At 42.3% G+C, this 24504-nt stretch overlaps 1 protein-coding gene across 1 annotated transcript in view; it reads right to left on the reverse strand.

Annotated features, from left to right (window-relative positions):
• LOC124463163 (fibrillin-2) overlaps positions 1-24504 on the reverse strand; it is a 131274-nt gene that overhangs the window by 27191 nt on the left and 79579 nt on the right. Inside the window, exons 22-35 of the mRNA XM_047014931.1 lie at positions 18858-18908; positions 15682-15807; positions 15154-15378; positions 14753-14878; positions 14448-14576; positions 14143-14268; positions 13614-13739; positions 13354-13476; positions 12324-12449; positions 11718-11843; positions 9958-10080; positions 7670-7792; positions 7246-7371; positions 1014-1136 (exon numbers count right to left, since the gene is read on the reverse strand). Coding sequence (XP_046870887.1) covers positions 1014-1136; positions 7246-7371; positions 7670-7792; positions 9958-10080; positions 11718-11843; positions 12324-12449; positions 13354-13476; positions 13614-13739; positions 14143-14268; positions 14448-14576; positions 14753-14878; positions 15154-15378; positions 15682-15807; positions 18858-18908 — 1779 coding nt within the window. The remainder of the gene's footprint in view (positions 1-1013; positions 1137-7245; positions 7372-7669; positions 7793-9957; positions 10081-11717; positions 11844-12323; positions 12450-13353; positions 13477-13613; positions 13740-14142; positions 14269-14447; positions 14577-14752; positions 14879-15153; positions 15379-15681; positions 15808-18857; positions 18909-24504) is intronic.

The following is a 24504-nucleotide window of genomic DNA, read 5'->3' on the forward strand; positions in this document are numbered from 1 at the left end:
TAAATTTAATGCAGATTTTCAATCTTAGCATAACAAAAATGGGTGGGTATGGCAGGTGATACACTATGTGTTTGATCAGTGAGCTGAGCATCCAGTCGTGGCTATAAGTTTTGGCAATGACAAATGTTGTGTTTTGCAAAGTTTGCTGATTCAGTATTTCAGGAAAATGTTTTCACATGTTTCTATAGAATACTGGAATACAATAAGGCACATTTCATATTTTCTAAAGCTTTTTTGCGGCAAAAACTTTCAATATATGCAAATAGTCCCCTCTTTTACAGCAGTCAATCTGCTCTCAAAATCCAACAGAATGATAGTGATTTCACCTGGCTAGAACTAGTTCACACTTTCCCCTATGCTGATGATATTTACATTTATGCATTTAGCAAACGCTTTTATCCAAAGTGACTTCCAAGAGGGAGCTTTACAAAAAGAATAAGTCACATAACAATAACAATGAGGTAGCCTCAAACATTGCAAGCAGCCAAAACATGAAGCACACATTGTGAAAAACCAAATAAGTGCCAAAGGGAAGAACCATAAGAGCATGCAGTTAAACAAGTTACAATTAAACAACATGAAACTCAAGAAGTGAAAGTACAATATGACATGACTTACTGAAATTATGTTAGCAGTCATTTTATGCCAAGGCCCAGCAAGCTTTGCAAACACAAAATGTATGTCGCTCCCAATACTTTTGGCCACGGCTGTAGTTTAAACTTAAATAATCAAACCCATCTCACTTGTGTTTAAAACCTACAGACTTCAGAGGGCAGAGACACCCAATAACCCACAACACAGGTCAGGGTCAGCGTCATACTTCCCAGTGTTAATCTGAAGCGGGTCTAATATAGGTGTGTCTGTGCGAAGGGAAGATGGGAACTCACAGTGCGGTAATATTGGAAAGAAAAATGGCTGTCAAATGGAATGTGTGCAAGTGCGTCTGAATTTCAGAAAAAGTGAGATCCACAGCAGTGTGTGTGTGTTTGCGTGTGAGAGAGAGATATAGTTACCTGTACAGTTGCCTCCAGATCGGTCCAGCTCGTACCCATCATTGCAGATACAGCGGAACATGCCCGGGATGTTCTTACAGGTTCCAAACACACAGATGTTCTGGAAGGAACATTCATCAATATCTGGGACAGGACAAAACAAAGGGCCATTTGTGTGATTATGTATTATGTCAGTAAAGCAGACACTCTTTTAACAATATTATAGCTTGCTATCTTGATAAAGATTTAAAGGCAGGGGATCTAATGTTGTTGAGAAGCACATTTTTGTCATATTGGCATAAATAAACTTCACATCTTGATAGCAACAAACAGATATAATGGTTTGACGGTAATATAAAATCAATCCGACATCTGTGGGCGTTGCAAGACTGTAATAAACACAACAAATCCTTAGGCCGTACCCTGACTAATGATTGGACGGGCTACCTGTCTGTCAACCTACCTACCTCCGCACACTCTGCCCCTTCACTCAATGCGCATTACTGTAGTTTTGTGGGAGTGGCTTTGAAGGGATGGGGTGGGATGTTTAGGTTTGAATCTTGTCAAACAGAAGTTAAAATAGCCAGGTTCACAAAACTTGCCTAACCCAGCTTTAATGATGGAGGGCAATGACCACGTGTTCCATAAGGTGGCGAAAAACAGACACGACCACACGCTTCTTCATGTGTTGGCGCATATCCTCTACACAGACGGACAAACAAACACATTTCATGCTTCCCTCCACATCTATGATAGGGGTTAAGAAGATGAAAAGGTTTGGATGGGTTTCATGTGATGCTTGGTCTCATGTCACAGAAAGCTTCAATGCATGTCTTGTGCTCTGGGTGTGTTTTCAACATCAACAAATGGTGAGACCATGTCACATGCACTCCCTAAGCCCAACTTGCTGTCTCCAGTACAACACATGATGTCTTTCATAAAGACTCACATCCTCAACTAAATCTGAATCAGCAGGAACGATCAGTTGTTAGTTTCCTCCAGGATCACAATGACTCTTATTGAGTGACTTGTTGCTCTTGTAGGTTAGTTATAACGAAGTTAAGTCTTGTACTCGCTGTGAAATATTTTACTATTGATTGTTCTTCCACAGGTACAGTCCTGCATTTTTTTGTGGTTCATGTTGTTTTAATTTGTAAACTTGTATAACTGCATGCTCTTATAGGTCTTCCCTTTTGGCACTTGTTTAGTTTTTTCACAATGTATGCTTCATGTTTTGGCTGCTTGCAATGTTTGGGACTACGTCGTTGTTATGATCAGTGACCTATGCTCTTTTGTAAAGCTCTCTCTTGGAAGTCGCTTTGGATAAAAGCGTCTGCTAAATGCATAAATGTAAATGTAACGAAAACTATCTAAATATAACCATAGCCATGCAGTAAGGTATACAGTAAGTCACATATGTTCTGAAGTCTTGTGTTTCTTTTTGCAAAAACACAATGTTATAGCCCTGTTTGCTTCCTGACTACACTACAGTATGCACTACCTTTTTCGGAAAATAAGCCGCATTTTCTATAAACCGCACCCTACCAGAATGGGAGCTTTGTGTTTGTAAATCTGAGTATAAACCGACTGGAATATATGCCGCACTTGATACGGGAACAATGATACCAAGCATTGCACGAGTATAGGCGATCTTACAGCATGCCGTTGTGTAACACACTTGTAAACTTGAAAACTAAAGTAAGTAAGTGCGTTGTTGTGTCCATTGATGTATTGCATTGTTCTATGCATTCTCAGATGTAGTATGGTGTTATATGCTAACTAAGAGGATAACTTCCGGCGCGCCTACGCGATGGCTGCGTCGACAAGAGCTCCGCAAAAACCCAGCTTTTTGTTAGTCTTTTTAGTGTTAGTTACTTGTTTTGTCAATGTTATATTGTCGTTTATTCAGTACGACCGGCAGACACTTCTGGACATTAAGTTGTCACTTGGCAAGGATCATTTTACGAACTTTAATTCCACTTCTCGGAGTGCGAGCTCGGACTGCAGCTGGCCCTTTGCTGTTTCGCCGTTCTGTTTACCCGCTAGACGGAGAAAGAAGAAACGTGGCCGGCGTGCTGGAGTCCTTGTTCGAACTCGGAAACGATGCTTCAAACCTGCTCTTCCAACCATCTTACTAGCTAACGTTCAGTCCATCGACAACAAAATGGATGAACTTAACGCTCGTGTCAAATTCCAACGGGACATCAGGAACTGCTGTGTACTGGCGTTCGTTGAGACCTGGCTGTCTCCGGAGATCTCCGACGCAGCGGTTACCCCGTCGGGATTCACCATATACCGCCAGGACAGAACAGCTGACTCAGGGAAGTGCAGGGGCGGAGGGGTCTGTGTTATGGTTAACTCTCTCTGGGCTACGGATGTAGCGGTATTAGCATCTCACTGCTCTCCGGTCCTTGAGCTGCTAACTGTAAAAATCAGACCCTTCTATCTACCTCGGGAATTCACTGCGGTCGTCATGAGTGCAGTCTACATCCCCCCCCAGGTAGACAAGGCCGCTGCTTTGGATGAACTGTATGGGATTATCAATGGTCTGGAAAATGTGCACCCAGAGGCAGCCTTCATTGTTGTTGGTGATTTCAACAGAGCTAACATGAAGAAAGTCCTGCCCAAATACTATCAGCACATTGACTTCTTCACACGTGGAGACCAGATCCTTGACCATTGTTATACAACATTCAAGGGCAGTTACAAACCCCTCCCCCGCCCTGCCTTTGGGAAGGCTGATCACACCTCCATTCTTCTTCTCCCCGCATATGAACAAAAGCTCAAACAGGTCAGACCGGTTGAGAGGTCAGTTCACCTATGGAGTGACGAGTGTGTGGCGACCCTCCAGGACTGCTTTGACACCACTGACTGGCTGATGTTCAGGGACGCAGCAGATGGGGACATTAACGAATACTCAGACACTGTCTCCAGCTACATCCAGCACTGCATTGATGACGTTGTCCCCAAGAAGGTTGTCCGGTCTTTCCCAAATCAGAAGCCCTGGGTTGATGCCGCGGTCCGGGCCAAGCTGAGAGCCCGTACTGTCGCCTTTAATTCTGGGGACCCTGATGAGTACAGGAAGGCCAGATACGACCTTCTGAAGGCCATCAAAGCAGCGAAAAGGGCCTACAGGACCAAGGTGGAGTCCAGCTACCATGGCTCTGACCCCAGGCGCATGTGGAGTGGACTTAAAGCCATTACAGAATACAAAGGGAGAGGCTACAATGAGACCCAGTCTTCTGTCCTACTGCCAGACGAGCTGAACTCCTTCTACGCTCGCTTTGAGAGGGACAGTGAACCCCCTGCAGTGGAGCTACCTGAAGGCCAAGCCAGTGGTGTGCCTACACTAACTGTAGCTGAGGTGAGGCTATGCTTTAAGAAGATCAACCCTCGCAAGGCACCTGGCCCAGACGGCATATCAGGTAGGGCCCTTAGGGGCTGCGCTGACCAGCTGGCAGGGGTCTTCAGTGACATCTTCAACCTCTCCCTTAACCTGTCTGTACTCCCCACCTGCTTCAAGAGGACCACCATCATCCCTGTGCCCAAGAACACCAAGGTCACATGTCTGAATGACTATCGCCCAATAGCACTGACCTCTATCATCATGAAGTGCTTCGAGCGGCTAGTCAAATCATTCATCTGCTCCTCGCTGCCCCCCACACTGGACCCTATGCAGTTTGCATACCGGTCCAATAGGTCTACAGACGATGCCATCGCTCTGACCATGCACACCGCTCTCTCCCACCTGGACAAGGGGAATACATATGTGAGGATGCTGTTCATTGACTACAGCTCTGCATTCAACACCATCATCCCCTCCAGACTGGTCTCCAAGCTTGTGGACCTGGGACTAAGCACCTCCCTCTGCAAGTGGATCTTCCACTTCCTGACGGGGAGGCCACAGGTGGTGAGAATCGGTGACCGCACTTCATCTGTACTGATCACCAACACAGGCACCCCCCAGGGCTGTGTGCTCAGCCCTTTCCTGTTCTCCTTGTTCACCCACGACTGTGCGGCTACGCACAGCTCCAACCTCCTCGTTAAGTTTGCTGACGACACAACCATCGTGGGCCTCATCTCTGACAGTGACGAGTCAGCCTACAGAGAGGAGGTTGACACCCTGACATCATGGTGTCAGGACAACAACCTCTCTCTTAACATCAGCAAGACCAAGGAGATGATTGTGGACTTTAGGAGGCGGCAGGAGGAGGAGCATGCACCCCTATTCATCAATGGATCGGAAGTGGAGAAGGTCAGCTGCTTCAAGTTCCTCGGGGTGAACATCAGCAATGACCTCACCTGGTCTGTTCACACGGACAAGGTGGTCAAAACGGCCCGTAAGCGCCTCTTCTTCCTGAGGAGACTGAAGAAGTTTGGTATGGACTCAGTCATCCTTACTAACTTTTACAGATGCACTATAGAAAGCATTCTGACTGGTTGTATCACAGTGTGGTATGGGAGCTGCACAGACCGGGACCGCAAGGCCCTACGAAGTGTGGTCCGTTCTGCTGAGTTCATCATCGGCAGGAAGCTCCCAGCCCTACAGGACACCTACCACACACGTTGCCTTAGGAAAGCCAGCAGGATTCTAAGAGACTGTTCCCACCCATCCTTCAGTCTCTTTACCCCGTTGCCTTCTGGCAGGCGTTACCGCAGCATCCGGTCGCGCACACGCAGACTGGACAACAGTTTCTACCCAAGGGTCATCAGGCTTCTCAATGGACACTGATATGGACATTTTTACTGCACACTAGTCACTTATACACTGTCACTTTCAGCTACTGGTTGCTCTTTCAGTAACATTGCACTACTGTACCTCGCCACCAGGCTCCTGTTTGGTCATTGACAAAGTCACTGATCTGTAAATTTGCACTACTGCACTGTACTCCATTTAGGTTAGATTAGTTTATAGGGTTGTAACAGGTTTTTTTTTTTTTTTTTTTTTTTTTTTTTTGTGTATTAGGGTTAGTATAGCGTACTATTTATTGTTATCTGTAATTTAGGAAGTTTTAGTGTTAGGGTTAGTATAGTCGTTTATTTATTGCTATCTGTATATTTAGGAAGTTCACTTATCTAAGCTCAGCATAGATGTAAATTTGTTCTGTGTACTTATATGTTATGTTATGCCAAGTGCTTGCGTTGTCTTGTCTTAAGAATTTCAGTGCCCAGTCTAACCTTGTGTTGCTCTGTGCACCTGACAAATAAAAGACTTGAACTTGATATGCACTTGCGAGTACAGACATTAGGGGCACTATTACTAGCGGAAGTGTGGTGTTAAGAGACTGAGTAAACTACGCTCTCTGTTCCTATATGCTTCGTGTGTGTTAAATCAAATCAAATCAAATTTATTTGTATAGCCCTTTTTACACGCAAGCATGTCACAGAGGGCTTCACATGCGCCCATAGAACTGCCCCTCAACCAACCTAAACCCTCAAGGAAGACAAGGAAAAACTCCCAGAAAAACTCCCACCGGGAGAAAAAATGGAAGAAACCTTGGGAGGAGCAATTCAGAGAGGGATCCCCTCCTCCAGAGACGGTTGGTAAGAGAGAGGAGCAGAACACAAGCTAAACATAGTCATACAGTGTCAATGGGTTTTGAAACACCAAAATCCATTGTTCGGCTTTATAGACGTTGGATGGGACCGGGAAACTCGCTGTTGGCCGTCATGGAGACTGGATTCCGGGATTGTTAATCACTGGGTGTGTTAATGTCTTCCGAAACAACACCACAACATGCGTAATGTATGTTTTCTATTGCCCTGGAATTAACTAATATTTATCTTTAGACGTGAGTTCTAAATATTTCCGACGGTCCCCAAAGCGTAAGTTATTTTTCCGAAACGGTAGCTAGTTAGCTTTAGTTAGCTTACGGGCTAAGTTAGCTAGCATAATACTTGTAGCAATGCCCATACTAGTGTTACTTGTTAGCCTTCTCATTAGTACATTTTGAAGCCATACCAAAGCATTTGTGGCATTGTTTTTGTCAATCGAAAAATATTCAGTTGAATTGTTCGAAATCGTATATATGCGACGTTACAATGTGAGACCTGCATTCGAACGATCACATAGCTTATGTGCGACGCTACTTCTTAACGGGTTAAACCGCATCTAAATATAAGCCTCACTACCACAAAAAAATAATTGTGTGTATAAACCGCGGCTTTAATTCCAAACAATACGGTACATTTCAGGGTGCATGGAGATGATGGAAAATTATTCATTAATGAAAAATTGTACTGAGCATCAGACCTTGGCATGTACGTCTGTCAGTGGCGGGAGTGAAGCCCATCTCACAGTCACAGCGGTAGCCCCCCGGGGCGTTTAGACACTGGCCATTCTCGCACAGGTCCACGTTCTCCGCACACTCGTCCGTGTCTACAGGAACAAGGGGGGTGGAAGGATGGGTGGGGTGTGCACAGCATTGACATTCCTTTTTTTCTGGGTTTATTTAAGACTATAATAAAATCCATACATCCAGAAAGATCTTTTGACATAAGAATGTGCAGGGGTCTCTGTGTTGGGGTGCCTGTGTTTCACAGTAGCCTATGTATGAGTGAGTAAAGCAATTGTTTGTTTATCTGTGTTTGTGTATATATGCAAAAGAGCAGACAGAGCATGTATGTGTGTGTACTGTATGTATAGTGTGGTGTGGATGTGTATGTGCATGTATTACCTGCACAGTTGAATCCATCTCCAGTGAAGCCCTCAGTACAGGAGCAGCGGTAGGATCCTGGAGTGTTCAGACACTTGGCATTTACGCTGCAGTGGTGTGTCGCGTTGTTACACTCATCCAAGTCTTAAACACAACCAGTGAATTATATTAAATAACTGTTATATGAAGAGCTGTTCTGTGCATTGAAGTATACAGTGGGTCAATAGTTCCTTTCAATTCAGGTGACGTGTTTCTCTGAAATGTAATCCCACCCCATCTGAGAATTTCAGCAAATGTGTCGCATTGGGATTGAATGCCCTGGGGTCTTATTTATAAAACTGTGCATAGGATTCTAACTGAAAGTGTACTTACGCCCAAAAGCCTAAAATGGCATACGCCACTTACATTCAGTCATTTAGCAAACGCTCTTATCCAGAGCGACTTACAGTAAGTACAGGGACATTCCACTTCCCACGCAAAGGTTGTGATTTATAAAAAACAAACTTGACGGGAGAATGTGCGGTCCTCCACGCAAACTCTGACCCATGCGTCAGGCCTACGCACATTTTGGAGACAGTGGGAATTGGCGACGCAGATGACCGTACTGTAGTCATAACTGCAGAAAGTAAATGTGGGAAGAACGATTTCTCGTAATATTTATATATTTTGTTTTCCTCACACGTTTTTTCCACTCCATTTCATCATTATCATGAAGATTAAATCCAGCAGTGTTTTTTGCGCTTGTACTGACTGATAATTTTTCCATAAACACCTTTCCAACTCAAATTTTAAATCAAAATTCAGCGCTGTCTCACCATCAGATTATCCACTATGGGAGTGCAGGAGGGGGAGATGCCCCGACTGCATGGAATCCAGGATAACATCACATTTTCTACCTTAAGATAACTGCAGAACACAGCGTATAACTAAATATATTTCTTTAATACTGTTCAAATGTCATATGTCAAAAACTGGAAATACAGTCGTTAAGCTCCTGCGCAATTGCTACACTATGTCCTCGTTATCAGTCTAGATTTTAAAAGACTACTGTTCATAACAAAAAGCTTTTGTTTTCAAATTGTATGTCGACTCGGGGTATCACTGGCACCGTCGATGCCACTCACACTGTTTTTTTTTTATTGGTGATCCACCGGCCACCAAATAATGTGGTTTTTGGGCCTCCAGCAATAGGCTAACAGCGTCTGAGAAGTTGCACTTTCTTGTTTTTTTCCCACCGGTCGCCATGATTCACCGTAAAGAAAATCACATGCCAGGGTCATTAATATACTGGATTAGCATTCATGAGGTGCTTTGCATTGACCATTTATGGTTAAAATGGGCGTGTTTAGGGCGGGGTAGAATGCTGATTCACGTACGCACACTTGTGGGTAATCTGTGATTTATAAAGGAAACATTGCTTACAGGTGTGCATATGCACGGTGTACGCCATTTTAGGCTTTTGGGCGTACACTTTTAGTAAGAATCCTAAGCACAGTTTTATAAATGAGACCCCTGAGCTCGGGACTAAATATTCAGAATTCTGACCTACTGCACACAAGTTCCTCTTTCCTTTGCACTCTCCATAAGTGCAATTTGGGAAATATTTCAAGAAAATGTATCATGTTTAGATAATTCTGTTATGATATGAATTGGACGAACTGACTGGCAAATGAAGTATCCGCCTCAGTATATTAAGGTGTTTCATCACCCCCCCCCCCGCACTTGGGAAAATGCCGCCCCCCTGTTCATGCCGCCCTGGGTGGCTGCCTATGTCGCCTGTAGGAAGGACCGGCCCTGACCATCATTCTGACATGGACATTTATTTCCAAGCAGACGGCTAAGACCAGTTAAGCCTGTTCAGACTGAGTGTAGAGTGTGAGTCAGGGCACAGTGCCTTGTTGAACTCCCTCCTAATCTCAGAAAAAAGGGAAAACAGATTAGTTAGATTGTTAGATTAACACTATCTGTACTGTGTCTCCTTTTGGATTTCGCAGTTTGATTGCTTTAATCCAAAAATACTGTATTTTCTGGCCTGCTTCTTTATCTTTTCTCTTATCCTGTTTGGTCTCCAAGTCTGCTCTAAAAGTACAGAGAAAAAGGAAGGTTTTTGTAAAACCGCTTCCAATAGATTGGGGCTGAACAAATGGCCTAAACTATGTACAGTATTCATACTAGTACATTTTTATCCATAAATTGTCCATATCTATACACCTCAGCTTTTCTAAAACACACACATACTATGGATTGAGGGACATCTAAAGGCTCACCTCAGGATGAATATTCTCTATGTTCAGGCTGGTGCGACCTACCTGTGCACTTGACACCGTTGCCCATCCAGCCTTCACGACATGAGCACCTGAAGGCCCCTGGGGTGTTGACACAAGTAGCCTGGATATCACAGTTGTGGGCCCCAACCTCACACTCATCCATATCTATATAGAGAGAGTAGCAGGATAGGGAGCGAGAAGAGAGAGTGTCTGTACTGTCAAATACACATCAATCTACATTTCAAATTCCTTTCAAGGGCCCTGAGGTTGTTTGTGAGAGAAAACTGTTGAAAATGTGAAATCAAGTCATTTAAGTTCAAAAACAATAGTTCCGTATTTAAACATTATTTTGAATTTTCATTTTGGGAGTCATGTTACCATGAGCCCAAAGCGTGGTCCTCACCTATATTTAACATGTGTAATGATGAAGTGCTTAAAAGCCAACATGGTTGTTAAATTAATCCGGTAATAAATCTCTGAGAGATTAAGGGTTTTGGAGAAAGTTGTGTCGATGTGCAAGGATGTAATTAATGTGGCACGGGGGGAAGTGGAAGTAGAATAGTCCTGTTGGGTCTTGTCTACTAACAGTAAAGCTTTTCTTTCATACACACAAATAAAGACACATACAAACACTCTGATGCAGAGAGAGCAGAACAACATGCTTCAAGACGTACAGTACACACAATTCACACATCACATAAATGAACACAGAATTAGGGCTGTCCCCGACTAAGATTTTCTTTGGTCGACCAAAACTCGACTAAAACATCTGAAAATCGACTAATCGAACTTTGAAACGCTTAAAAAAAAAAAAAACGCACAAACATTTTCGCGATCTGACTCAATGGCTGCTGGACATTGCAGATTCAGCCGCTAAAAGTCTACTAATAATAAGACTCATATCACCAGTCCTGTTGTAACCGAATGCCGATGGTATTTAGTATCTCATACAATGTACTACAAATAAAAAATATTGTTTGTTTAACATGCAAATCATCAGAGCGCGCTTATCACTGCCTGAAAACTTGCAGCAAGCAAACTTACGTAGAAGCTGAGTGGGGAACGTTGAAACGGAGAAAGATTTTGTCTTGGCCGGAGAAGATAATGTCATTCGATTTGGATGTGATTCTTATAATAGGCATATTCCTTTTTCAACCCAGCGTGTTCGCATGAGTGAAGTAGGGCTAGACCAACTTACGTTTTTCAGGTGGTAGGCTACATCATTTTCGACGTCGAACTAGGAAAAATAAACCGTTGCTGGCAAAGTTTGCATTCAACGTTTTTCGAGTCACTCGGTACTTTGTAAATGTAAATGTACTTTAATGAAATGCCGCCATACCACAGATGTCTTTGCCATTTTGACTAATAACACCGACAAAAGTAGGATATGGCAGAGTTTGTAGTTCTGCAGCCAATTGTGCTCCTGCCGTGTGCAAAATACCAAAACAAAACAAAACACAGATTAACGAAAGGGAAAACAGCAACAACTTTTCTTTTAAATTATATATTTTTTGGTTTATTTGTCTTAAATAATATAATCTACAATTTCTGTTGAACATTTCGTTAATCCAGCAATGATTACACAAGCGGGAATCAGATCTCACAATGCCATATGGCAGCTCGACTAAAACAATCTTAGTCGACCAAGAGCATATCGACCAGAAAATCGACTAGTCGACCAAGTGGGGACAGCCCTACACAGAATGTGTGCACACACTGTACACACATGACTTGTACAACTCAGAACTTTTCACTCCCTCCACACTTCACACACGCACACACACACATATTTACACACTCACCAGTGCAACCAGAGGTTCCCTTCTTAACAGAGTAGCCAGGCTGACAGTGGCAGATGAAGGACCCCTTGGTGTTCTCACACTCCCCATGCATACAGATGTTGGGGTTCAGGTTGCACTCATTTACATCTAGATGATAGAGGAGAAGAGGGGGAGAGAGACAGAGTGAGAGGGAGGATGACAGGGAGTGCAAGAGTGAGAGAGAAACAGCGGGAAAGGTTGAGGGAGAGAGGTATAGATGAGAGAGAATTGAAGGCAAATATCAGATACTTGTTTTCATCAGATGTATTAGCATTTATCATATGGTGAATTCTATAAAGACAGATGGTTTGTGTGGTTTTCTGTGTACTGTAGACAGTAATGAATATGTTAGTTGTCATTTAAATTAAAGGCTGATTTATGACTCCTAAAACTGCAGACTTTTGAAAACTCAACTACCGAGTGAAAGTTACAAACCGCTAAAGCCATTTGAGTTATCCATGTGTGGCGCAGTGTGTGTGTGTGTGTGTGTGTGTGTGTATGCATGAATGCATGTCAGCACTCTGATGTGTGTGTGCTTTGATGCAATGGAAGTGTGCATTTGTGTGTTTGAGTGTTTGTTGTCTGTACCTATGCAGGATTTCATGTCCATGGAGGCCATAAATCCATCATAGCAAAGGCAGTGGTACTCTCCGGGGACGTTGGTGCACTGTCCACCATCGCATACCTTAGGCTCCTCGTCACACTCATCCACATCTGGATAGACAGATATACATACATGGAGGGCAAACATGAGGGAGGCGGAGGGCATGATATGGAAGGAGGGACATATATGAAAGGTGGGAGAGAGGGAGAGAGCAGAAGTAGTGGGAGAGAGGGAGGGAGATGGAGGGTGAGAACAGGATAGAGAGAAAGAGATATGAGCAGACATGAAAGGTAAGAGAAAACATACCATGAGAGAGTGAATTCCACAGGTAATGAAAATACAGGCCAAAATACAAAAAATACAATACAAAAAAAAGAAACAAAAGAAATGATTAAAGGGAGAGTGAAAGTGCAAAATCATAAAAAAGAATAGATAGACAGAATGAAAGAGAGAAAGTGAGAAGGAAAGAGAACAGCTGGTGAGCAGCCGTCGCTCCTGGCAAGGCAAAAACGATGACTCATCATCCATCAGTGTCGGGTGTTTGAAGTCAGACAGTGGGGTTATACCTAGTATTCTATAGACAATATACTTTTACTACATATCCATCACCTTCGCTATGGGCCTGTGGGTTGAAATGGGGAGGATCTAACAGTCCAGGTGGCTACTGTACTGCATACCACACTGTTGACACTCTCCACAGTGTGTGTTTTGAGGTGCTAGAGAATGTACATTCTCCGGTAAACTGAAGAGGAGTCACTAAACACTTTTCATGTAAAAAGTTCAGACTAAACAATAGTGTTTTGGTTTTCACTGTCAATTAGAAAATAACTGCTAGGATCTTGAGAACTTGTAAAAAAAAAAAAATCTGTTTGGACTTTCCTGCCATCTCAGTTGGTCAATCTTCAATCTAGACTTTGTTTTCTATGACTATCAAAAGAAGGGACACTTTGATTCTGAGATTCATAAGGTGTGCATGTGTGTGTGCCTCATACAAGCGTGTGTGTATTTGTGTACCTGCACAGCTCCTCTGGTCAGGCATCAGCGAGTAGCCTGTGCTGCAGCTGCACTCATAGCTTCCCTCAGAGTTGGTGCAGTGGATGTCACAGCCTCCGTTCTCTATGATGCACTCATCAATATCTGGTAGTGACACGCACACACAGACACTATCAGGCACACACAAAACACATATGCATATTTACCTTTTACATCACAATTGCGAGACGACCTACGATGAAAACGTATAAAAAAAATATCCCAAAAACATATTTCCATACCTGCGCAGCCCCGCCTGTCAAGGGTTGCCTGGTAACCCGAATCACATAAGCAATGGTAGGTGCCGGCAACATTCACACACTTTCCATGCTTGCACAGATTGTTGCTCAGCTCGCACTCATTCACATCTAAAAAGAAATACGTAAGCATACAAGTAAAGTTTGGGGTCAGTATGAGTTAATACATTCATTGCATATACTTGTACACTCGTCAAGTGTTCTGTGTTAGTTGTGTGTGCAGCAAGGCTGTTTAATATGAGATATTTATGTTGTTCGGTGGCTTGTTATTGGTTTATAACATACAACAAATGTATAATATAATGTATAAGCAGGGTTTCCTCATGGACCTTTACTTGACTTAAAACCTAATTTTCTAAACTTAACTATGAACTAACTGAGAAAACTTTCAACATGAGCATAATGTGTGGACAGACATGGAAATACAAATGTATTCTAAACAGATACATACATACAATGTTTTGGAAAGAAACACACATGTATTTTGGGCAGTGGTGATTGGTGAGTTCCTCACCCTCACAAGCTGCCCCGTCAGTAGACAGCTGGTGTCCTGAGGGGCACACACACTCGTAGCTGCCTTCTGTGTTCTCACAGGAGCCCCCGTGGCACAGCGACGGGTCCCGCTCACACTCGTCAACGTCTGAGAACACACATCAACAAGACAAGTTTTGTCGCATACCTGTGCGAGATTGAAAAGGGGAACAGAGAAATGAACACGTATTGGTGAAGGTGTGTGTTGTGTGTGTGTGTGTGTGTGGGGGGGGGGTTAGAGAGAGAGAGGCTGCAAGGCAAAGAGTAAGACATACAGGGACTACTCACCCATGCAGTTCTTCATCATCATGAAGCCACTCTCATAGCCCTGGTGGCACTCACACTCAAAGCTTCCTGGGGTGTTGACGCAAGCCCCTTGACCACACAGGTCAGGAGAGATATGGCACTCATCGATATCTGTATAGGACCATGGGTAGGGGCAAACCACAGGTATAGTATGGTTTGTGTGTAATGTATTGATTGTACATGGTATGCTACTTTAAGATCTTATGATAATGTAGTACATACGTTTCTATATAAGTAAGTCCTATCAACAACTAAACGTGTCTAGACTCTACAGTCTAGACTCTAACCTGTACAGTTGCGTTCCTCCATGTCAAGGGCGAAGCCGCCATCGCAGCGACACCTGAAGCTCCCAATGGTGTTCCGACACTTTCCATGAGTACAAATACTGGAAAATACCTTGCATTCATTGACATCTGCAAAGGACAAATGTAACTTGACACAACAAAATACTCAACACAACAACAGCACACAAGTTTTTATACTTGATTAATAAGAAATACAAGAAATTTTCTATATAAAAAAACATCCAACAATTGTACAATTGTAATAAATCTTTACTATCATACACATTAAAACCCTTGCTCTCTACCCCACCCCTCTTCATTTCTAAATGTAATAGAAGGCTCTAAGCATATCTGATATAGAATTCTAGCTGGCCAGGTCAAGCTTAGTAAGAAAACAGATGTACCTTTATAAAAGGGCCGACTGGTGAGCACATCTCGATTGGCAAAGCCCGGCCCCCGTGGGCACAGGGCCTCATACTGTCTGGTGCCTGGCTCGGGGCACGCCTCACACTCTTTCCCCCAGGCGGCACCCACCGTGCAGCAGCAGGCATCCAAGCGGAAGCGCCCAGGCACAGGCTTAGTGCACAAATCCTCATCATACGTCAGGTAGCAGTGCTCTGAGCGAATGTCTACGAAATGGGGAAATTGAAGTTTAGGTTTGATGGAATATCAGTAAGGAAGTTGATGCCACTGAACAACTGCCAAAATAACTTCATGAGTCTTTCCAAACAATTCCATGTTTTGGCACCAAACTTCTACAATTTCTAACAAATATAATCATCATAAAAATAAAATCTCAAAACAAACAACTCACTTAATCAAACTATCTAGGAACAAACCTCACTATCTCCCTTGTCAAGCAGTCTCATGTCAACACCAACAAAGACCATAAACTGAAAACAACCTCGGATTCAGTTAAGATTATTACATACCTACACACACCCGGCCTGTGAAGTCCAGTGTAAGACCCTCGGGACACTGGCACTTAAAGGAGCCCTTAGTGTTAACACAGCGCCCGTTGGGACACACGCCTGGGAAGACTTCACACTCATTTACATCTGCAAAAACAATAATACGTGAGAAACATGTCTGTGACTACAAGAATAGAGATTTCCACTGAATAGGACACATCAGCTTCCAGATGCGCAAAACACTAAGGGCCTCATGTAGGCTACGGCCCACTTCAGGCATATTTGTTTCGCAATTTGCGCGTAAAAGCATGAAGGGTTTTTACAAACATGCCGCACTGACGGAAAAGTGCAGACTCCCTGTCGCCGGAACTGAAAATAGCAAATTGCGCTTTTCCGAGTCATGCATAGATATGCATTCACGGGAGGGTCAACGGGAAAGTCGGAGGTCCAATAAAGAGATAGGAGGAGATGCGTAAAGTGTGCCTATTTATGTAGGCCTATTCAGTGGTATGTACACAAACCACCCGTGAAAGCTATGGAGCTAAATCAGGGCCAAATGTTTTGTTAATTCGAAAAACAAATCTTTAGTTTCTTTTGAGTTTCAGTTTTTTTTCTTCCAGTTTTTGTTTGTTTTTTTAGTTTCAGACTTTTGGTCCCTATAGTAAGGGGTAGGGGGTGTGGCTTCAACTCAGAGGCGGGAATTATGAGTGACAGCCTAACAAAGAGGCAGAAACTCGGCAGTCGGCATGGCGTCCGCTCCGCCAACGCAGTCTCATACTTTTGTGTATCTATGACACGGGTTTACACATCTATTTTGCGTGCCATATATACGCCAAATCGCTGTTTTGCTTGCAGTTTATACTCAAATTCCTCCCATCATTTCTATCAACAGAAAATGCGTCTCTATTACACGCAGAACTTTATTAACTCTTTATCCGTTACGTCATCCTTCAGACTCGGATTTTACGGAGATTCACGTAACTTTAAATGACAACCAGTAATTATTATTTGCCACCAACACCAAGCAGCATTCTTGTAAATATAAATAAGAAAAAAAGATAGGCGCACACACACAGGAAATATAAGATGTAGTCTATACAGGCCAGGTTCTTGCCAGTTATTGAAGGGTGGGCTGTGGAGATTTTAAAAAATGATTTCTGATTTAACTCTTTATAACTCGAGACAACTATCATCTCAATATTTACCACACACGTGTAATTAGTGATCTCCGATTTGGCGTAGGCTATATATGGAACGCAAAATAGATGTGTAAACCCGTGTCATTGATACGCAGAAGTATGAGGCTGTGTTGGCGGAGCGGACGCCATGCCGACTGCCGAGTCTTCTGCGTCTTTGTTACGCTGTCACTCATAATTCCTGCCTGTGAGTTGAAAATAAAGAAACCCCCCAAAAATTGGAAGCCATAAAAAAAACTTTTGAATCGGAAAACATGAAATGTGAAACTATGTGAAAATATGAAAGTGAAAAATGAAAATTAATAAATTATTCAAAATTATTCCAAAATGAAATCAATTTTTTATTTAACCTGCAAAAAAATTGGTACACTTATTTTTTCTTTGAATACATGGTTTTATTTTTCACGTTTTTGAGCAAGACGTACATTTTCAATGTCAAACTTTAGTTTTTCGACTAAAGATTTTTTTTTCGAATTAACAAAACATTTGGCCCTGATTTAGCTCCATAGAAAGCGTGCTTCCATTTTGCGGTGAAAATTATCCGGCTTTTGCTGGCGTAAATCAGGATTCTCATATGCCTCCTGGTGAAATGGCAGCCGTAACCCGAGGTAGACGAAGTCATAGGCCAAAGGATTTTTGCCACAAGGATCACACTTTTTGATTTGAGTGAACACAAAATCATTATGCGTTACAGATTAAGCAGCCACACAATATAGTTACTGGAAGAAATCAAAGATTACATCGAATCTCCGACTCAGCATTCACACTTCATTCCAGCAGTTGTTAAACTCCTCGCTACATTAATATTGGCATCAGGATCAAACAGTCATTGCTGTTTTTACTTTGGTTGCTGATCCATGATAGAAAGAGAAAGAGGCCCATTCAATTGCGCGTTTAAATGCTCGCAATGTACGGTATATAGTGGGCGGAGAAAAGTACGTTGGCCCTGAAGTGCAAAACACAACGGCAAATAGCAAAACACAACGGCAAATAAAAACACAACGGCAAATAGTAAACATAACGGCAAATAGGAAAACGCAACGGCAAATAGGAAAACACAACGGCAAATAAAAAACACAACGGCAAATAGGAAAACACAACGATATTAACTTCTGACAGAAAAGGTAGGGCCTATCTAAATACAGATATCCCTAGTTTCCCGGAAATGAGTCTCTGCAGGCTGTAAATACGACCTAACTGAAGTATCACAGCGTGCACAATCTGTGTTGCCCATGGCGCTAACAACGCTACGTTTGCGAATGTACGTATACATGAGGCCCTAAGCAGTGAAAGACCATATGTTGGTGTTGGAAGTTCATTTTGACTAGACAGAACAGACTGAAAATAAATCTACATTGTAATAGATTAATACAAATGTATTTAAATTCATGACTTCTCCAACGATAGTGTTAGACAGATTTGTTTAAATGTACAATTCTACACACAACCAACTTATTGTTTTGTGAGTAAACACACTCTCTCTTCCATCCAAACCCAATTCCAAAGCTTTGACAAGACTTGTTGATGGATGAATAGTTTAAGTTCAAGTCTTTTATTGGCAAATGCACAGAACAACACAAGGTCAGAATAGGGGTTGATGGGGATGGAAAATGATTATACCCCTAGCAAGATGCCAAATCATTTATCTCCTCCCTTTATATGTGGTACATCATGTCCTCATGTCGACAATTTGTATTTTCAAGATTGGAAAATATCCAAAGTAACAGTTTTTGGTCAAAAAGTGAAAGGATGTTGACCCTGAAAAGTCGGAGGTCATATACTTTTATTCACCACAATCTGTAGTTTATTTGTCTTTGTAAAGTGCATAGAAGTTCTGTCACATGCCCGTCAAATGAAAATGGGATTCATTTTACTTTACCTGAGTTTGAGGAGGCTACCTTAAGTAACCAGGGACTCCTCCTCAAAGAGTCATGTGTCAACACAGAAACAGTTAGCTCACTTGGCATCTTCAAAAACACATTCAACAAAGAGAAAGGTTACCTTCACATTTAACTCCTCGTGGCCTGGCATAGCCTCTGGAACAGATGGGATCTTGGAGAAGAAAAAAATCGTAATGTGAAATGTCAAAGCCATTAACTCACTAGAGGTCTCATTTCATGACTGATTTGTCCAGCTCCCATATTAAAAAGTGTAAGCAATGAAAACATTATTTTAAAAAGGGGCCACGAGATGCAAGAGTGAAAAGGGATGAAAAGGGAAACGGCTGGTCAATAGAGGGCGCTAGGCACCGCCCTCCCTGTTGAAAAGTGCTTTACATTTTAGTTTTTCATGTAATATATTTTCTAAACAATAACTACTAATTTTAAGCATTACTGTGTGAAAAATACACAATGAAGTTTTGTGTATATATATACTAAAATTCTGTTTTGGGAAAAATTTACTTCATGCTAGACATCTGGGGCGCTAGAAAAAGCGCCCATCGAAACACCTACCAATAGCAATAGGTGAATTGCTGACCGTTGCTAACAAGAAACACATATTTAGCCAATCAGCGTCCTCAAAAATGATGCCTAAAGGCGCTGGAATTAGCGCCCCGAGCAGAGTTAGAAGTGATTTTGCAACTTTAGGGCCTACTTAACGTTATTGAAAATGAATGACTCCGGACCGGACTTCAGACGTTCTGATTTCTCAAATTCTGTCAGATATCATCTCCAAAATCCTTTTTGGAGGAGAACTTTAGTGGAGAAAATTAAAATAAAAGAGTTTGGCCCAACCTGACACCAAAATTACTCAAAAGGCGAGCGAAAAGGGTAGAGGTAAATCATACACAGAGGTTTCTCCCACAATTGGTAAGCTACAACAGAAAGGCCTGGCTAGCTGGATGCAGTCATGTCAATGCCTTATTTTGCTTCCAGTGCTTGCTTTTTATAACATTCGGAACAGATACAGCATGGACTGTTACAGGAGTTAAGGACATTAAACATTTATCTGAGAAAACAAAACAAGTGCACAAAGGCAGACATGGAGAATACAATCAAGCTAGCCCTGCTAGGTAGAGACGATCGCTATGCAACTGGACGAAGGTCACCGGATTGAGGTGAGGAGAAACAATGAAGAAGTGGATAAGAACAGGCACGTTCTATCAAAGATAATTGATTGTGTTAAATTAATTTATAAATCCTTAATATTTAGTTTTACAGTAATAGTTGTGTTGTGTTTCCTAATAATACCAGGGAGAGTGGGCTCAAGTGCCCAGATGTCCATGGTTTTCAATATTTCTAAACTGAGTGTAATGATATTTATAGTCCACAAATGTGGACATTTGCCCATAGCTGTGTGCATTAATTACATAATTACTATTTCACAGAGAACTTGTATCATGCAGTTTCTGTTCAATTGTATTAGGATGGTTACCGAATTGACTGAATATTTCACAGCCCCACCTAGAATAATTTTCACCAACCGCCACTGAAGTGGAGAAATAACAGCGTGATAAATTAGCCACAACTGCATAAACTATTAAATCTTCCTGAAAGGAGGAATTTGTGATGCACCCTAAGTAAGTAAGTAAGTAAAGTTTATTTGTATAGCACCTCTGACAAATAAAAATCAAAGTGCTTCACAACAAAATGCAATACAACACCACAAATTAAGATACAAGAACATTTTAAATAGAAAACATAACAAACAAACATAAAAAAACATTGCTAACTAAAAGCCTCCTTGAATAGCAGAATCCTCAATTGCTTTTTAAAAGATTTGACAGAAGTCACACAATGTAGAAAGGGAGGCAAGACATTCCACAGCCTAGTAGCCACTGCTCGGAATGATCGATCCCCTCTAATTTTAAAATGAGTGCCAGGAACCACTAATAGGTTCTGACCTAATGACCTCAGACTACGAGTGGGAGCAGGGCCGTACGCAGGGCCCAAAAAATACTGAGGTCATGAGTCAGAACTTCTTGGCGGGTTCGGGGGCATGCTCCCCCGGAATTTTTTTTAATTACATTATTTAAATATGGCCATTTTCTCTTATTGAGTCTTAAGGAGCAAAAACATCATCATTATGACTTTTGAATATGGGGCGGTGTGGAGCTTTTGAAATTTTGAGGTAAACATGGGGCATTCTGAGGCTTTTTGAAGGACCTTTATGGGACTCATGAAGTAAGGGCAAGTTACAATTTTTTTTAAATTATTATTATATGGCAACGACGGTACGAGCGTTCTGATTGGATAATGGGTAGTCACCCCAGCCGTGTATTGCCCTCCTCGCCGGTCAATACGGATCCGTATTGCCCTCTGACGTCAGCTTCAAAATGAGCGATATCGACGAGTCAGCTGCTGAGTTTTACTATCCAGATGATGCTGAAAAGCTTTGTCATCGAAAGTGAGAATGAAGACCAGACTCTTTGAATCACTTGTGTCGTTATTTTGTGATGAAATTAAAGCCATTTTAGCAGAACCATGTTGTCCGCTTTCTATCAAAAGTAATGAGTTGCTTGGCAACACATGAAACACACCGTGAGAAGACTTGAGAGCTAGCTACAATTAGCCTAAAGGTACCATTTATTTTCGTTTACAAAATGAAAAGAATCTAAAATTGCCATATAATAAACTACTTACTAACCTCGACCGTTCGGTCATGCCGGGAAATATCAAACTGAGGCTGGAACGTATCGACCGAGCGATAGCGAGTCAGTTTGATATTTCCCAATTGCCACAGAATTTCATTTTCAATCAATCACATCAATGACATATCAATCGCAAAATGAATGTTGATTCAACCGGTGGAAATTGATTGACAACCGGTACTGACGGAGTTAACCAAACTTTGATTTGATGTTTCCTTATCTGAGTAGTACGCTGCTGCAATACAAATATTTCCACATGAAAATGAATCTTTCTTCTCAGTCATCTGCCACATAAACTTCTCATAACCTACATGTTTAGTTTGCTGCGCTCCTCTTCCAGTGACTGTACTGTAACTAACATAGGCTATTCACTAACAGTAGCGGTATGTCTATGGCGGTAACATCAGCGTCCGACTTGTGTTTGGTGGTTACCATAACGACAGTACGTTTTGTTGATGACGCGCAGCACGTATGTCCAAACTCTTGACCTACTCGGCTCTTCAAGTATAAAATCACGTTACGGTTTGTGGGAGACCAAGATCATCGTCCTGCAGTCAGTTTCACGTGTACTTTATTTTGAGTTTATATACCACGATTTAAGCAAAAAAAAAAACAGAAATACGAAAAAAAATACAGAGGACACGACCTCGGTGTCCTCAATGGTAGTTACGGCCCTGAGTGTGAGTATGAAGCTGTATCAAGCCAGAGATGTACTGTAGGGAGGAACTTGACCATGCAGGGGTCTAAAGGTAAGGATCTCATTTATAAAACTGTGCGTAGGATTCTTACTAAAGGTGTACGTACGCTCAAAAGGGCGTACACCAAAAAAGAAAATTGATTTATAAAACCGTGCGTACGCTGTAGCAATGTTCCTGTAAATCACAGATGAAAATCACGGTGAATCATGGCAACCGGTGAAAAAAGAAAAAAAATAAGAAAACGCATCTTCTCAGACTCTGTTAGCCTATTGGTGGAGGCCCGAAAACCACTATTTGGTGGCCGGTGGATCACCAATAAAAAAAAAAGTGTGAGTGGCGTCAACTGGGCCAGTGATACCCCGAGTCGACATACAATTTGAAAACAAAAGCGATGTGTTATGAACAGTAGCCTATTCAAGTTTGGACTGATAACAGGGACGTAAATTGTAGCGATTGCGCGGGAGCTTAACAACTGTATTTCCAGTTTTTGACAAATGATGTGTGCACATTAAAGAAATATATTTAGTTATACTGTGTTCTGCAGTTATCTAAAGGTAGGATATGTGATGTTATCCTGTATTCCAAGCAGTCAGGGCATATCCTCCTCCTGCACTCCCGTAGTGGACAATCTGATTGTGAGACAACGCTGAATACGCAAATTTTCAGCCCCGTTTTGTGCATACGCAACGTTTATAAATGAGACCCCTGGGGCCTCATGTAGCCTATAAATGTTGGGTACGCACGAAAAGCTTGCGTACGCTGGTTTTCACGCACACGGTGAATGTACTTGAAGTGAGAAAGTGCGGGCCGTCACGCACACTTTTGAGCAGACGTGAGAATGTGCGGGTCGTCCGCAAAGTCTTGTCTGGCTCTATAACGTGGCACATTCTAACTGAAAAGCGCCGAAACTCACCATTACAAAATGGTGATGCTATTAACTGTTTAATTCGCCACCACTTAATCACTTTTGTTAAACTTGAGGGTGTCAAACGAAGACAAAATTACTCAGGAAATGCATGTCACCCTCTGCATATGGTTAATATTGCCATGGACGGCGCTAGGGAGGGGCTAGCAGGTGCTTCAGCACCCCCAAGAAAGACCAAAGCACCCCGATAGCACCCCCTAAAATATTGCTCATTTAGTATTAGGCCCGTAGTGGCCATCGGGAGAATCGGGAGAATTCCCGATGGGCCGCTCTGCCCGCTCATAAAGTGGGCCAGCAGATTGCCTGCTCTCTCTTACTTTTTCACACACCGAATAAACGTGTTAAGTTTGTTAAGTTACTGTGTGACCGATAAGTAAGCTAATAGGCTACACTAGGTTTTACATTACATTTACGCATTTAGCTGACGCTTTTATCCAAAGCGACTTCCAAGAGAGAGCTTTACAAAAGAGCAGAGGTCACTGATCATAACAACGAGGTAGTCCCAAACATTGCAAGCAGCCAAAACATGTAGCATATATTGTGAAAAAACTAAACAAGTGCCAAAAGGGAAGACCCATAAGAGCATGCAATTATACAAGTTACAAATTAAAACAACATGAACCACAAAAAGTGCAGGACTGTAGCTGTAAAAGAACAATCAACAGTAAAATATTTCACAGCGAGTACAAGACTTAACTTCGTTATAACTAACCTACAAGAGCAACAAGTCACTCAATAAGAGTCATTGTGATCCTGGAGGAAACTAACATCAGGTCCAGCCAAGCATTCCTAAGTGCTGTTGTACTCCCGGAACAAGTGCGTCTTTAGCCTTTTCTTGAAGGTGGGGAGACAGTCAGTGTCCCTGATGGAGGTGGGGAGCTGGTCCCACCATTGTGGGGCCAGGCAGGAGAAGAGCTTGTGTTGGGACCGGGCAGTCTTGAGCGGTGGGACCACCAGGCGGTTGTCTGAAGAAGACCGTAGGTGACGGGTGGGGGTGTAAGGTTGGAGGAGAGACTTGATGTAGTCGGGTGCAGTCCCGTTCACTGCTCGGAAGGTCAGTACCAGGGTCTTGAATCTGGGCGTTGATGGGTAGGTTTTAATCTAAATAAGCGCATGATCAGACCGTGCATTAAAAAGTGAAATTTTCAGTTGTTGCGCATGCTCTTTTTCTCAAACACAAGTGCGTGTAACAAGGTTGTTTTCATGGAGACAACCCTAAATCATCCTTTATTATTGTGAAGGGAGTTAGCAAGATTAAGCTGATTAAAAAATAATAAAATGGATGGGAAAAAGATGCCAGGAGGAACTGAAAAAGCCAGGTAAGAAATATCTGTCACTTCATAAATCTAAGTTCCTGCAAGGGTGGGAAAAATATGTTTTCTCAAAAGCCCTGAATCTTTCAGGTAAAAATGTTGGTTGTAATTTCCAGAAAAT

Source organism: Hypomesus transpacificus, unplaced genomic scaffold (genome assembly GCF_021917145.1).
Source record: "Hypomesus transpacificus isolate Combined female unplaced genomic scaffold, fHypTra1 scaffold_27, whole genome shotgun sequence".
In the NCBI taxonomy this organism is placed as follows: Eukaryota; Metazoa; Chordata; class Actinopteri; order Osmeriformes; family Osmeridae; genus Hypomesus; species Hypomesus transpacificus.